At 41.3% G+C, this 16422-nt stretch overlaps 1 protein-coding gene across 3 annotated transcripts in view; it reads left to right on the top strand.

The window, feature by feature from the left end:
* Positions 1 to 16422, top strand: part of LOC121288856 (FYN-binding protein 1) — a 110359-nt gene that overhangs the window by 8630 nt on the left and 85307 nt on the right. For all 3 annotated transcript variants that reach the window (XM_041207653.1, XM_041207652.1, XM_041207651.1), the window contains exons 2-3: positions 7530 to 8631; positions 10426 to 10498. In XM_041207653.1, the coding sequence (XP_041063587.1) occupies positions 7530 to 8631; positions 10426 to 10498 (1175 nt within the window). The remainder of the gene's footprint in view (positions 1 to 7529; positions 8632 to 10425; positions 10499 to 16422) is intronic.

Genomic DNA, 16422 nt, shown 5'->3' with positions numbered 1-16422 from the left:
ACCTCGCACTCACACCGAGCTCCCAAAATACAACAGTGACTTTATTTCATAAGTACTTCATTGGCTGTAAAGCACCTTGTGAACTGTATACTTTTCAGTTCACAATCTTGAAAAGTTGTAACAGTTGACCCAGACAAATTGAATGGTATGGCGAAAGTTCCTGATGCAATGGAATACAAGTTTAAAAAATATGAAATTTGGAATAAACCGGGAAGTTGGGCAGAACTTTTTCACAGAATCACAGAGTGCAGAAGAGAAACACCTGACCTACCAACTAATCCCATTTACCAGCACTTGGCCCAATGCCTTGAATGTTATGACATGCCAAGTGCTCATTCAGGTACTTCTTAAAGGATGTGAGGCAACCCACCTCCACCACCCTCCCAGGCAGCGCATTCCAGACCGTCACCACCCTCTGGGTAAAAAGGTTTTTCCTCACATCCCCCCTAAACCTCCTGCCCCTCACCTTGAACTTGTGTCCCCTCGTGACTGACCCTTCAACTAATGGGAACAGCTGCTCCCTATCCACCCTGTCTATGCCCCTCATAATCTTGTACACCTCAATCAGGTCACCCCCCAGTCTTTTCTGCTCCATCGAAAACATCCCAAGTCAATCCAATCTCTCTTCATAACTTAATTGTTTCATTCCAGGCAACATCCTGGTTAATCTCCTCTGCACCACCTCCAGTGCAGTCACATCCTTCCTATAATGTGGCGACCAGAACTGCACACAGTACTCCAGCTGTGGCCTCACCGAGGTTCTATACAACTCCAACATGAACTCCCTACATTTGTAATCTATACCTCGATTGATAAAGGCAAGTGTCCCATATGCCTTTTTCACCAGCCCCACTAATATGCCCCTCTGCCTTCAGAGATCTATGGACACACACACCAAGGTCCCTTTGTTCCTCAGAACTTCCAAGTGTCATGCCGTTCATTGCGTACTTCCTTGTCAAATTACTCCTTCCAAAGTGTATTACCTCACACTTTTCAGGGTTAAATTCCATCTGCCCAATTGACCATCCCGTTTGTATCTTCCTGTAGCCCATGACACTCAAACTCACTGTTAACCACCCAGCCAATCTTTGTGTCATGCGCAAACTTACTACTCCCTGCCCCCCTCCTCACATAGTCATCTATGTCATTTATATAAATGACAAATAATGGGGGACCCAGCACAGATCCCTGTGGTAGGCCACTGGACACTGGCTTCCAGTCACTAAAGCATCCTTCTGGCATCACTCTCTGTCTCCTACAACTAAGCCAATTTTGAATCCACCTTATCAAATTACCCTGTATCCCATGTGCATTTGCCTTCTTTATAAGTCTTCCATGTGGGACCTTGTCAAAGGCTTTGCTGAAATCCATATAAACTACGTCAACTGCACTACCCTCATCTACACACCTGGTCACCACCTCAAAAAATTCAAACAAATTTGTTAGGCATGACCTCCCTCTGAAAAAGCCATGCTGACTATCCCTGTTCAAACCTTGCCTCTCCAAGTGGAGAAATATTCTCTCCTTCAGAATTTTCTCCAATAGTTTCCCTACCACTGACATGAGACTCACTGGTGTGTAGTTCCCTGGCTTATCTCTACAACCCTTCTTAAATAGTAGAGCGACATTAGCTGTTCTCCAGTCCTCTGGCACCTCCCCCATGGCCAGAGAGGAATTAAAAATTTGGGCCAGAGCCCCTGCGATCTCCTCTCTTGCCTCCCTCAGCAGTCTGGGACACAAATCATCCGGACTTGGAGATTTGTCCACTTTTAAGCCAGCCAACACCTCCAATACCTTGTCACTCGCTATATCAATTTGCTCAAAAACCTCGCAGTCCCTCTCCCCGAGTTCCATATCTTCATCCTCATTCTCTTGGGTGAAGATGGATGTAAAGTATTCGTTCAATACTCTAGCGATGTCCTCTAGCTCCACGCATAGATTGCCCCCTTGGTCCCTAATGGGCCCCACTCTTTCCCTGGTTATCCTTTTCCCATTGATATACTTATAGAATATCTTGGGATTTTCCCTACTTTTACTAGCCAGAGCTTTCTTATATCCCCTCTTTGCTCTCCTAATTGCTTTCTTAAGCTCCACCCTGCACTTCCTGTGCTCCAATAATGCATCCGCTGATTTGCTCCCCTTGTACCTGTTAAAAGCCTTTTTTCCATCTCATTGTATCCTGAATATCTCTGGTCATCCATTGTTCTCTGGGCTTGTTACTCCTTCCTATCACCCTAGAGGGAACACGTTGAGCCTATACCCTACCCATTTCCTTTCTGAACACCGCCCCCCCCACCCCCCGCAACTGTAGATTTCCCCACAAGTAGATGTTCCCAGTCTACCTTGGCCAGATCCTGCCTTATTTTACTAAAATCCGCTTTCCCCCAATCCAAAACATTTTTTTGCAACTTGTCTATTTCTTTGTCCATAAGAAGCTTAAATTGTACCATGCTGTGGTCGCTATCACTAAAATGCTCCCCCACCACCACCTCAGCCACCTGTCCGGCTTCATTCCGCAGAATTAGGTCCAGCACTGCGCCGCCCCTTTTTGGACCCTCTACATATTGACCTAAAAAGTTCTCCTGTACATATTTCAAGAAATCCACTCCATCCAAGCCCTTAACACTATGTCTATCCCAATTAATGTTGGGAAAGTTGAAATCACCTAATATGATTACCCTATTGTTATTGGTTTTACACACCTCCGCAAATTATGCACATATTTGCTCCTCAATTTCTCGCTGACTATCTGGGGGTCTATAATAAAGACCTAACAATGTGGCTGCCCCTTTTGTATTCCTAAGCTTTACCCACAAAGCTTCATTCGATGCCCCCTCCAAGATATCATCTCTCCTTACTGCAGTAACTGACTCCTTAACTAATAATGCAATGCCTCTTCCTCTTTCCCCCCCCCCCCCACCCCGTCTCACCTGAAGATTCTATATCCCAGAATGTTGAGCTACCAATCCTGCCCCTCCCTCAACCACGTCTCTGTGATGGCTACTATACCACAATTCCACGTGTCAATCCTCACTCTTAACTCATCTGCTTTACCTGTAATACTCCTGGCCTTAGAGGCCATCCAGCCTTGCCTTACTCCCCTGAAACTTAATGCAGCTGTACTCCCTCTGACTTGATTGTTTTACTGTATTATGATGTGTCCCTATTCTGGTAACATTCTGTGTCCCCCACCCCCTGCCGAATTAGTTTAAACTCTTCCAAACAGCACTTGCAAACCCGCCCGCAAGGATGTTAGTCCCGCTCTGGTTCCCCAAAGGGTATCAGTATTATAGACTAATTGGTGGAGAGGGCCAATAAGAAAGCTGAAAATTAATTTCATACAAGTAGTTGCATTTCTGGACAGAAAAGGGATTGAGGGCTGAGAAAGTATCTTTCATCCATCAAAAAGTAGCCAGTTGGTTTAATGGAGTGAAAGTTCTTGCATAACCATTGTCTTCAATTCTCTGCATAGAAGCATTTCAATTATAACTAGAATTGCAGCAGGCACACCATACAGTTTTGCATAGTTTAGGTTCTAGTTCTTTGTTATCATCTTCAAATGCCACTTTGGTTCATTGCCAGGCACCCATCCTCATCCCAGTGTCCTAAATATCAAATTTTCTATATGTAGTCCTACAGTCCAACTAATTATTGCTATCCTCAGTGAAGGACTATTTATTCCAATCAGCACTTCTACTAATTGTTATAATTTCCTCTTATATCTGCCTGGTAATATGTACTTGCCAGTAACTTGTTACGTATTGTAATTTATCTGGCTCTCCAGACCTGTGCCCAGCATGCCATTGGAATGTGAACATCCTGTAAACAATTCTAACTTTTACATTCCCCACTATAAACCACTACAAATTAATTTGCCGTGTCTTCCAGTAATTGTTCAGTCTCTCTGTAACTAATTACCTTTATAATGTAAAATTGGCTTATTTCTTTAATTTCCCATTTAATTAGCATGTGATCTTTGGCAATTTTAGGGTTAAAGCAAGATGTTTCTTTCAAGGTAAATGATATTAGCAGAAATTTGAATGTACATTATATTTCCTATTTTGGCATTCTCATTAAATTTGGCAAAATGTGTTGGTACTGTGTAAAAATAAAAGAATGAACACTTTGCAATCTCTTCTGATGCATTGTGGTAAATTGTTTTACCAAAGAACATTTAGACTTCCGATCATCATTTTGAACAAGGCTGTTTCCTTGTTCTGATGGAGACCAACCAGTGCATTTTCAAAATTTTCTGTTTTTTCTTTATTTAATATTCCTTATATTTGTGGCTATTCTTCATCTCTATTTAAATTGTCTTTTGAGGTTGATTTGTTTGCTGTAGGTGTACAGTTGAACATTATATAAATTCAGCTCAACGGAGCATGTAGTTATTAACCTTGATGGCCTTTTTTAAATAAGAAGGTTTTTTTTTCCTCTATTCTTCCTCCCTCTTTTAATTTTTCTTTTTTCCTTCAGCTTTCTACCCTCCACATCTTTAGTTGCTAAGTCACACTGGTGTCAGTTTTCATCACAGACAGGCTAAACACTGATTGCCTTTTAGTCCTTTTATCAAAGTGGCCAATTTTCATTTAATCAGCCTATATAGTAAGTATCTTAACCCTATCTATACTTGATTTCCGCTTGTGCATATGTGCATTTCTCACAGAAATTACTGGATTTTATTGCAGATTCTATAGTTGACTTACTCTCACCCTGCGTAAAGCTGGCTAACCCATCAAATACCACAGAAGGGTGTGCCTACAGACAAACCTCAACGAGTCATCTTTCTTCCACTTCTAGCTGCTGAATGAGTCAACACTTCAAAAGATTTGTTTTACAATAATGTGTCATTTTAGTGACTTAGAGATAAATTATGTTTTCATTTTTTATGGAATTGTTATTGCTAGCTGTGTTTCTGTTGTGCTGATTAAGGATTGAACGCAGATCACTGGTGCAATTTTGGGATGTGATAAATATGTTAATTCGAGAAGCTCACAAAAATGATTCTAGTTATCTATAATTTTGGTTGTGAAGAAAGATTAAGATTTAGTTTTTTTTTTGGAGGGAGAAATTAAGAGGGAGGGAGAGATTAAGGGGAAGGGAGGGTTTGTGGTTGGAATTGGGGAGTGTTAGACTGTAGTTGGGTTGGAGAGAAACATCAGAGGAAGGAGGGGGAAACCAGAGGTAGGAGATGGTGGAGAAATTTGGGAGACGGGTAGTGGGGGAAGAGCCGGAGATTACGGGGAGTCCTATTGCTCAGCACTTAGTGTTGCCTACAAATTTCTACTGTACTATTTTGAACAATTAATCCACTTATGCTTCCACCTGTATTACAACTTTCAACTGGATATTGCACTTCCTAGACGAGTACTACAACCCAAACTTTCTGGGAAAACTTAAAATGTGCCTGTAGCCTGTTCCAGATAGGAAACGGAACTTGTATTGCAAGATGTTGTTCAGCCCACTCACCGAGCTATGGGTGCGGGTGTTCCTGTAAATAGAGCCTGCGTAGCATCATTTATGCCTGTTTTGGGAGCTTATATCATTTGCAAGGAAATTGAATAAATATTTGAAAGGGGACAGCATAAATGAATATAGAAATAGGCAGGGAAACCCCACTTGATGAGCTAGTGTAGTGGGGCAAATGGATTTTGCTGCACTCCATTTTCTATGATTCTTAAACAATGAGTATCTTCCAAAATAACCGTTATAAAAATTGTCAGCAGCAAATGCAACTTTACAGAAAACAGGTGCTACGAAATAATTTTGGAATGTGGGTTGCTCATTTCGTTGTAAAAATGATTATTTTTAATGTGTCTCAGTCGTCAAAACTGAGCAAAGTGCCATATTGTTTAGTTTAAGGGACTGTGACTTCTCGCTGTTTTTCATCTTAAATTTCACACTTAACTTTTCTGTAATGGTTGCTCTCATGTTACAACGGGAGTGGAGTGGACGCCTCTTATTGTTTCAATGGGATGAAAGATGGTAGAAGGTATTAAAAATTAACCTCAAAATAGCATAGTAGCTACATACATGGAATGATGTGACATCACGTCATATAAACCAGAAATGTCCCATTCTCGATCCTTGGTCTCTGCTGAATTGGCTGATCTTGGCCAATGTGTTATTGGAGAACTACAATTAATCTCTGAATCTTCAGGATAGGGTAGGGAAAATCCATTCCTGATCAATACCTTTTGCCTCCTACACACATGTGGACAGCTATCAGATTAAGACAGGATGGGATTTCTTAAATACCTGGTCACATAGCTTGTAAGCTCTGTCTAGATTCACAGAAAAGAGTTGCTGTCAGTTACAGAGGCTGAGATCTGGATGCATTTCCTGCTTTTTTCAAATGAAAATTAAGAAAACTAAGAGTAGAGTTTATTGATGGTTGATTCACCTATTGTGTTGAAAAGTCAGATCGTTCTAGGTCAGTTGTGGATTGAAACCTTATATGGTCACCTAGACCATTTCATGTTTCTGAATTTATTGCCCTTTGGTTCTTTTTTGTTCTTTAAATTGAACAGTTCACACTTTTGCCTCAGAAGCTTTCATAGTGTTTTCATTATGTGAAATCATTTGATAGTAGAGCAAGACGTAGCAGAAATTAGATAGTTATACATAACCCATTTCTTCATTGGTCACTCTACCATAGTCTTCTCCTTTTCTCTCTTGAAGACGGTAACTAATCATAATTATTATTGCGCAAAAGGAGGCCATTTGGCTGGTCGTGTCTGTACTGGCTCTCCAAATGAGCAATTCACCTAGTGCCATTCCCCTGCCTTCCCCCCATAACACTGCTCATTCCTCCTTTTCAGCCAAGTCTAATTTCATTTTGAATGCTTTGATTGAACTTGTCTCCAGCATACACTCAGGCAATGCATTCCAGACCCTGACCACATGCTGCATGAAAAAAATTTTCCTCATGTTGCTTTTGCTTATTTTTGCCATTTACTTTAAATCTGTGCCCTCTCATTATCGATCCCACCATGAATGGGAACTGTTTCCCTCTATCTACTCTGTCCAGAACACTCATGTTTTGAATACCTCAATCAAACCTCCTCTAGGCCTTCCCTTCTTCAAGGAAAACAGTCCCAACTTCTCCAATCTATCTTCATGAACTCATCCCTGGAATTTATACTTGGGTATAATTCCATGCTGCAACAGAGCTGTTAGTACCTCATTATTTTTACATGCGAGTCCAAAGTGAGAGTGGCGAAGAATACTAGACAATGATTAGCAGTAAAAACTGTGGTTGACCTTTTTCTATAGTCTGGAGCTGCAGATGTAGCACCCCTACTAGCACTTAATTAAGATAACACAAACCAGGGGACACCCAAGTTTGGTATATGGAATACCAATTTAGTTGTTTTCAGACATGCGGGTAATAGAATCATTACAAATGGCATTGATGTCTGACCTTGTTGAAGTAGATTTACTTTAAATAAACAAATTACCATTTAAGGTTGGAAAACTCATTGAATTCCAGCTACAAAATGTAACTATTGTTCTGCTTTTCTTTCCAGGAAGAAGTAATTGATTTTAAAGCTCTTCGAGCAAAGTTTCAAAAGTCTGATGTAATAAAGGTCAAGCCCAGTGGTAAACAAGCTTCTGAGGCATCTGGAGTACCTCATACTGAAACAGTGCTGAATGTAACCAACGTTGACATTTTTGAGACCATCCGTCTTCACAATGCTGCTGCTCAACAACTTCATGTGAAATCTCCTCATCATCCTCTTCCTCTAGCAAAACCAGCACTAGTTCCAAAGCCTGTACTTTTGAAACTCCCTGATTGGACAAAACCTTGTGTTTCAGAAGAAAGTGGAAGAAGACCTGAAGCTCGAATTACCTCAGAAGGAGCATCAGTAGAGATTAGTCCCAACAAACTCCAAAAGCCTGGAAATCAAACATCAGAACCCAGAATTTTAGAAGCTAACAGAGAAGATAATCAACTGGACACAATCTCATTTAAAGAAAAATTAAACATTTGGGAGAATTCTTTACGTTGCATTGAGCATAGTGCACCAGCTGAAAAGATAAAGTGTGCTACGCTCCCTCCCTCATTATTAAGTTCAGGATCACATTCTTTCTTTCTATCTAAGGCAACGTATTGTGCTGAACCACTCTTCAGGGCCACTTCTTTTACACAATCTAAAAAGGAAAATCTGAGTATGGAGCCAGAGATGCAGATATCTCGTGCCAGGAGTGAAATACTCCAACCTAAGGAGCCAACCATGCTCATCCAAAATAGTGATGATTCTAAAACAATTGATGATTGTGAAACCACTGTCCAATCTCTTCCACCAAAACCTTATCTTTCTACCCCACAAATTGATCAGGAAGGGTTCAAACTAGATAACAACATCACTGTGGAATCAGAGACTTCTCCAGCGTTGCCAGACAGGTTCATAAGATTGGATCTAGCTCACCATCAAGAACCAAAATTTCCGATGGATCGAGGAGAAGGAGCTGCCCATAAGAAAGACTATCAACATACATTTGTGCAATACCGGGAGCTCCCATCTATTGAAGTATTGGGACCTCCTCCAGTGAAACCACCCAGACCATTCCATGTAGACCTCCGTGCATTCCAGAATATCAAAATGGCCAGTTGTAGTCCAATGGAATGTAAGATCTGTCTATCTCTGCCAAAATTCATAATGTTAGAAATAAAAAATACTAATTATTATAATTTTAATGGCTTCCAACACCTGTCCATAATATTCTTAAATTTAGTACGTAAATGCACATTTACTGAAAACTTGTTATAAGAATCTTGTCACTAGACAGTGCTGGATTGGCCTTTCTGTGACACAGAACTACTTTGTTGTGAAAGTATATCATTCTGGCCACCAGGTTCCCACTGATCACTCAAAATACTCCATGAAATATTTTTTCAACTGCTATTTTTCATTCTAATTCAGATTTATGATGCCTGAGGTGAGAGTTTCTTTTAAATAAATCAAAAAGTTACTCATTTCATGGTATAATTACTCCACTGAGCTGTCTTTGGTGTCTTAAATACCTCTATTAAAGATTTTACTTGTAGGTTGTAGCTGCAACCTGAATTGCAAGCAGTCGGACTTGATATTTTTGATCAAAGCTGTGACTGAGCTAATATTGGATTGTACGGATTGAGCAGGGTCATTCAGCCATAGATTGCTTAAGCTTTCTAACTGCTAGCATTTCTTCAACTAATTTTATCACACAAGAACAAAAATTTCAAAAGTTTTATGAATTAAAATGTACGTATTTCATTTGAAAAACTGAGAGAGACCGAGAGGGTAAAAAAGTTACAGATTTTTAATTACACGACCATTGTAGTTTTGTTTGTGTTGTAGAAACTTTTTAGAAATTGAAGAGAGAAAAAAAACCATGTTAACGTAAATTTTAAAAAGCACCATTTTGGAAGCCAACCAATAATCCACCCATGATTGTTTTCAGTTCTTTGTTGTTGGGATTTAGAAGATACTGGCAACACTTAATGAGAGACAAAGAGAAGGCTACCTTTCCTCATTCTAAATTCATTTTTAAAATACAAGTTAAATTTAGTATCTTAAAAGATATGTATAAGAAGGGGAGTAAGAGTATTCGGGGGAGTAATGGGGGAGTGTTTGAGGACGTCAAAGGATATAAAGTTTAAGCATGTATTTCAAAGGGAAAGGGGTAAAGTTGAGGCAAATGGGGAAAGGAGAAAGAATAGAAGAGGCGATGGAATCAGTGTTTCTTTTTCCCCTTTCACTTGCTTTGTTAAATGCTGTTTATCAATAATATGAATTGAAATATTGAATTCTATTTCTGCACACATGCTGCTTGACCTGCTGAGTGTTTCCAGCTTTTTTTGTTTTTGTTTTAACCCAGTTCATAAGTGAGATGTTCTGGGATCTAAAACCTATGCTTTGCATCCTTGTATTGCTCACGTACATTCTGCTCCTTGGCCACATCACACGAAAATGCAGCATCTTCATCGACGACACTCAACTCTACCTCACCACCACTTCTCTTGTCCCTCCACTCATTCCAAATTTTATTAGACTGCTTAACTAACATCTAGTTCTGGATGAGCAGAAATTTCCTCCAATTAAATATTGGGACAATCGAAGCCATTTGGTCCCCTTGACAAACTCCATTCTCTGACCACAGGACCACATATAAGTACAGGTTATTGGTGTAAAATAGTGATAACAAATTATTATCACCTTTCATGAAACTTAAGCTATATTTAGATATATAAATTAAACTTCAGGCAGTTTTAATGAGACATAAATAATATTTCCTCGTTTGTTAATTTTGGGTATGTTTCAAAAACCTGATGATCAACATTCTTCTGTCATGTTTTGCTTCAAGGAAACATATTAACAGCTGCTATAAGCCAGCCAGAAATCCAAGCCTAGTACTCATTTGTCATATTTCTTTTGACAGCATCTAAGAAGAATGGCATACCTTCGTCACCAATATCATGCCCAGAGGAATATAAAAATTTGAGTACTGAAAGGTAAAGTGGGCAAATGCATATTTTTGCAAGCTGAAATCAAATCTTGCCAAAATATCTTTTAAATTCTTTTTGATTTTCTGTATTTTGAGAGGAATCTCAACTATATTTGTAGCCAATACCTCCTTAACAAATAGTGAAATATGCCTGATATAAATCACCTGCTCCACCCACCAAGCTTAAAGAGGTCCATTGGTTGGAGTCAAACCTGGTGCAAAGGAAGATGGTTGTGGTTGTTGGCGGTTAGTCACCTTAGTCCCAGCACATCACTGCAGAAGTTCCTCAGGGCAAAGTCCTGGGCCAATGATCTTCAGCTGCTACATCAATGATCTTCCCTCAATCATAAGGTCAGAATGATGATGGTTGTACAGTGTTCATTTTCATTAGCAACTCCTCAGATACTGAAGCAGTCCATGCCCGCATACAGCAAGACCTGGACAACATTCAGCCTTGGATAATAATTGGCAATGAACTTTCACACTACACAAGTGCTAGACAATAACCATCTCCAAAAAGACATGTTCTAACCACGTCCCCTTGATATTCGATGGAAAAATTGAATCGCCCATCATCAATGTCCTGGGGTTCATCTTGAGCCGAAACTTGCTTGGACCAGTCATTTGAGTGGAATGTTATGTCTCCCTTATCCTGGCAATTAATGATCACTTAAGAGGATCATCCCGCCATCACTGGTATTCACCCAGGTGGGGGACTCGCCATGCAGGGAGACCAACAAGCAACCATTGTGGCCTTCTAGGTGGGGTCCCTCATTTGGAAGAACTCTTTGCTCAATCGAGGGACCCAGATTCAGGAGGGAGAGGTGACCCCCGCTTGCCCTTTCCTCTGATCCCATCCTGCCCTCACTTACCTTTCACCAGGGATCTAACGATGAATCCTGGTGAAGGCTGCTGGTAACAGAAAGCTAGGGGCAGGATTTCCACCCTACCTGGGCAGTGCAGCAATTAAATGTTCCTCATGGAGCCAGAAGCCCTGGTGGCTGGATTCCCACTGCCAATTAAGGACTTAATTTTGTCAGGGCTCCTTTAAGATTAGGTCGGCGAGATTATCACCTGTTTCCGTGGCGGACATTGGTTCATGTAGACAGCTCACCACCATCTCCTCGAGGGCTATTAGAAATAGGCTAGAGCCACAGCTAGTTCTGGACCTCAAACATCCAATGCTACAGCTGGGATACTGACAGAACCCAAAGCCTTTTTTGTGTCCAATGCACAGAACCATTTTCTGATATCAAGTGGAGAGAATTGAAAGGCTTCAATTGATGATGGGTGAAGGCCAAAATGGATCATCCGCTAAGCATTTCTAGTTGAAGATAGTTGCTTCAGCCAAGTCCTTTGTACTCATATGCTGGGCCCTTCCATTGTTGAGGATGGGTTGTTCATGGAACCTTATTTACCCATTTGTTTTTTAATTGTCCAACACCATTCATAACTGGCTATGATATGACTGCAGAACATTGATCTGAATCCATTGGTTGTGGGATTGCTTGGCTCTGTCTATAACATGTTATTTCTGCTGTTTAGCATGCATGTAATTATGTGTTTAAGCTGGCATGAAGTTGTTAATTCAATTATGTTAAATAATCTCATTAAAATAGCCCATACAAGAATTTGATGCAGAATCGTGCAGAGTATATTCAAACACAGTACTGGAATAATTTCAAATCATGTGCCTTTTTGTTAACTTCCAATACTCTAAAGTACCATTTGATTGCAATACAATACAGGACCTGTAGGTTGTGTTGCTCCTGGTATATTCTTTTATACTCCTCATTGAACCAGACTTTAAGTTAATAGTGGAGCAATGTGGTGTGCAGTTCTGCTGATGGCCCACACCACTTTGTAGATAACCAGTTTTGAGCTCCTAGGCCTTTTCTAAATCTATTCTGTTTAGCATGGTGGTAGTGCCACACAACACAATGGACTGCATCGTTAGTGTGAATACAGGACTTCGTCTCCACAAGAACTGTGTGGCAGTCACTCTTACCAATACTGTCATTGGCAGATGCACTTGCAACAGGTAGACTAGTGAGTTTGAAGTCAAGTAGGTTTTTTCCTCATGTTTGTCCTCTCACCACGCTGCCATAGGTCCAGTTATGTCCTTCAGGACATGGCCAGCTCAGTAATGGTGCTAGCAAACCACTTTTAGTGATCGATATTGAAGTCCCCTACCTGGAGTATGTTCTGGATCATTGTTGCCTTCTCTGTGTCTTCAAGTGATGTTCAACATAGGCAGTTTCCATTCTAAATGTGGACGTACTAGAAATTCAAAAGCAAGATCAATATTTATATGATTTTAAAATGAGGACTGAATTACATCTGCATGCCTGGTAAAATTATCTTCCATTCACGAGCCCTACTTGACCTGAAGACAACTATTAGTGTTGACTCCCCATTGAGATTAGCTAACATTGTAAAAAAAACCAAAACTTCTGAGAGGATTTAACTGCTTATATCTCTAGATTTTTTTTTGTTTGATGTAATTTGAGAACAAAGTTACTGAGCACTTTACTTAAGAAATGTTTTGTTAGCAATCTGATCTTTACTTGAACATAATGCTTCACTATTTCTGCCGCCCCTATGGTTCCGTGTAATGGTAGTTATGCACAGGCCTCCGAACAGTAGTCAGGATGTGGGGCACAAGATACACCAGGAGATGGAAAAGGCATGTAAGGAAGGAAAGGTTACAGTGATCATGGGGGATTTCAATATGCAGATAGACTGGGAAAATCAGGTTGGTAGTGGATCCCAAGAAAAGGAATTTGTGGAATGTCTAAGAGATGGCTTTTTGGAGCAGCTTGTGGTGGAGCCCACTAGGGAACAGACAATTCTAGATTTAGTGACGTGTAACGAGTCAAATTTGATAAGGGAGCTTAAAGGTGAAGTGACCATAATACGATTGAATTTACCCTGCAATTTGAGAGGAAAAAGCTGAAATCAGATGTAACACTATTGCAGTTGAATAAAAGCAACTACAGAGGTGTGAGGGAGGAGCTGGCCAGAATTGACTGGGAGATGAACCAGGAAAGACAGTGGAACAGCAATGGCAGGAGTTTATGGGAGTAATTTGGGAGACACAGCAAAAATTCATCCCTAGGAAGAAGAAGCATACTAACGGGAGGACGAGGCAACCAAGGCTGACAAGGGAAGTCAGGGACAGCATAAAAGCTAAAGAGAAAGCATACAATGCGGCGAAGAACAGTGGGAAGCCAGGGGATTGGGAAGCCTACAAAGACCAACAGAGGACAACTAAAAAAGAAATAAGGAGGGAGAAGATTAAATATGAGGGTAAACTAGCCAGTAATATAAAAGAAGATTACAAGAGTTTTTTTTAGATATATAAAGGGTAAGAGAGAGGCAAAAGTGGATATTGGGCTGCTGGAAAATGACGCTGGAGAAGTAGTAGTGGGGAACAAAGAAATGGCAGAGGAACTGAATAGGTACTTTGCGTCAGTCTTCACGACGGAAGACACGAGTAACATCCCCAAAGTTCAAGAGAGTAAAGGGGCAGGGGTGAGTATGGTGGCCATTACCAAGGAGAAGGTGCTAGGAAAACTGAAAGGTCTGAAGGTGGATAAATCACCTGGGCCAGATGATTACAACCCAGAGTTCTGAAGGAGATAGCTGAAGAGATAGTAGAGGCATTAGTGGTGATCTTTCAGGAATCACTCAAGTCAGGGAGGGTCCCAGAGGACTGGAAAATCGCTAATTTAACCCCCCTGTTTAAGAAGGGAGTGAGGCAAAAGACGGGAAATTACAGGCCAATCAGCCTGACCTCGGTCGTTGGTAAGATTTTAGAGTCCATTATTAAGGATGAGATTTCAGAATACTTGGAAGTGCATGATAAAATAGGGCAAAGTCAGCATAGTTTCATCAAGGGAAGGTCATGCCTGACAAATCTGTTAGAATTCTTTGAGGAGGTAATGAGTAGGTTAGACAAAAGAGAGCCAATGGATGTTATCTACTTGGACTTCCAGAAGGCCTTTGACAAGGTGCCGCACAGGAGGCTGCTCAGTAAGATAAGAGCCCATGGTGTTACAGACAAGGTACTAGCATGGATAGAAGATTGGCTGTTTGGCAGGAGGCAGAGAATGGGGATAAGGGGGTCCTTCTCAGGATGGCGGCCGGTGACTAGTGGAGTTCCGCAGGGGTCAGTGTTGGAACCACAACGTTTCACTTTATACATTAATGATCTAGATGAAGGAACTGAGGGCATCCTGGCTAAGTTTGCAGATGACACAAAGATAGGTGGAGGGACAGGTAGTATTGAGGAGGCGGTGAGGCTGCAGAAGGATTTGGACAGGTTAGGAGAACGGGCAAAGAAGTGGCAGATGGAATACAACATGGGGAAGTGTGAGGTCATGCACTTTGGTAGGAAGAATAGAGGCATAGACCATTTTCTAAATGGGGAGAGAATTCAGAAGTTTGGAATGCAAAGGGACTTGGGAGTCCTAGTCCAGGATTCTCTTAAGATTAACTTGCAGGTTGAGTCGGTAGTTTGGAAGGCAAATGCAATGTTGGCATTTATTTCGAGAGGACTAGAATATAAAAGCAGGGATGTGATGCTGAGGCTTTATAAGGCTCTGGTCAGGCCACATTTAGAATATTGTGAGCAATTTTGGGCCCCATATTTCAGGAAGGATGTGCTGGCACTGGAGAGGGTCCAGAGGAGGTTTAAGAGAACAATCCCAGGAATGAAAGGCTTAACATATGAGGAACATTTGAGGACTCTGGGTCTATACTTGATGGAGTTTAGAAGGATGAGGGGGGATCTGATTGAAACTTACAGAATACTGAAAGGCCTGGATAGTGTGGACGTGGGGAAGATATTTCCATTAGTAGGAGAGACTAGGACCCGAGGGTACAGCCTCAGAGTAAAGGGAAGACCTTTTAGAGCAGAGGTGGAGAGAAACTACTTTAGCCAGAGAGTGGTGAATCTATGGAATTCATTGCCACAGAAGACTGTGGAGGCCAAGTCTTTGAGTGTATTTAAGACTGAGATAGATAGGTTCTTGATTGGTAAGTGGATCAAAGGTTACGGGGAGAAGGCAGGAGAATGGGGTTGAGAAATTTATCAGCCATGATTGAATGGCAGAGCAGACTCGATGGGCCGATTGGCCTAATTTCTGCTCCTACGTCTTATGGTCTTATGGTCTTTTTGAACATGACCAAAAGATCCCTCCCACCCCACCTCCCAACACTGCAAAGTTATACTTTGTTCTTTCCCTTAAGTGGACACTTTACTCTGCAAGAACCATTCCAAGCTATTCTCCGTTCCTGATGGCCTGCTTTTTTTTTATTCTTTCATGGGATGTGAGCATCACTGACAAGGCCAGCATTTGTTGCCCAATCCTAATTTACCTTGAGAAGGTGGTGATGAGCTCCCTTCTTGAACCGCGGCATGCCCTGTGGTGTAGCTAATCCCACAGTGTTGTTAGGAAGCATTTTGATTCAGCGACAGTGAAGGAACGGCGATATATTTCCAAGTCAGGATGGTGATTAATGAAGTGCATCTTGTAGATGGTACACACAGCTGCTGCTGAGCATTGGTTGCAGAGGGAGTGAGTGTTGAAAGTGGTGGATGTGGTGCCAATCAAGTGGGCTGCTTTGTCCTGGATGATGTCAAACGTCCTGAGTGTTGTTAGAGCTGCACTGATCCAAGCAAGTGGAGAGTATTCCATCACACTCCTGACTTGTGCCTTGTAGATGTTGGACAGGCTTTGGGGCGTCAGGAGGTGAGTTATGCACCACAGGATTTCCAGCCTCGCTGCTGCTAATGATTCACCCCTAGAGTTCAGCTCTTTTGTCTGTGTTTTGATGAGGGCTATAATGAGGTCATGAGCCATGTGGTGCTGGTAGAACCCAAACTGTGCACCAGTGAGCAGGTTATTGCTGTGTAAGTGCGGCTTG

This window comes from Carcharodon carcharias, chromosome 16 (genome assembly GCF_017639515.1).
Source record: "Carcharodon carcharias isolate sCarCar2 chromosome 16, sCarCar2.pri, whole genome shotgun sequence".
In the NCBI taxonomy this organism is placed as follows: domain Eukaryota; kingdom Metazoa; phylum Chordata; class Chondrichthyes; order Lamniformes; family Lamnidae; genus Carcharodon; species Carcharodon carcharias.
The sequence above is the reverse complement of the archived record's forward strand: the minus strand, read 5'-3'. Positions and strand labels throughout refer to the sequence as shown.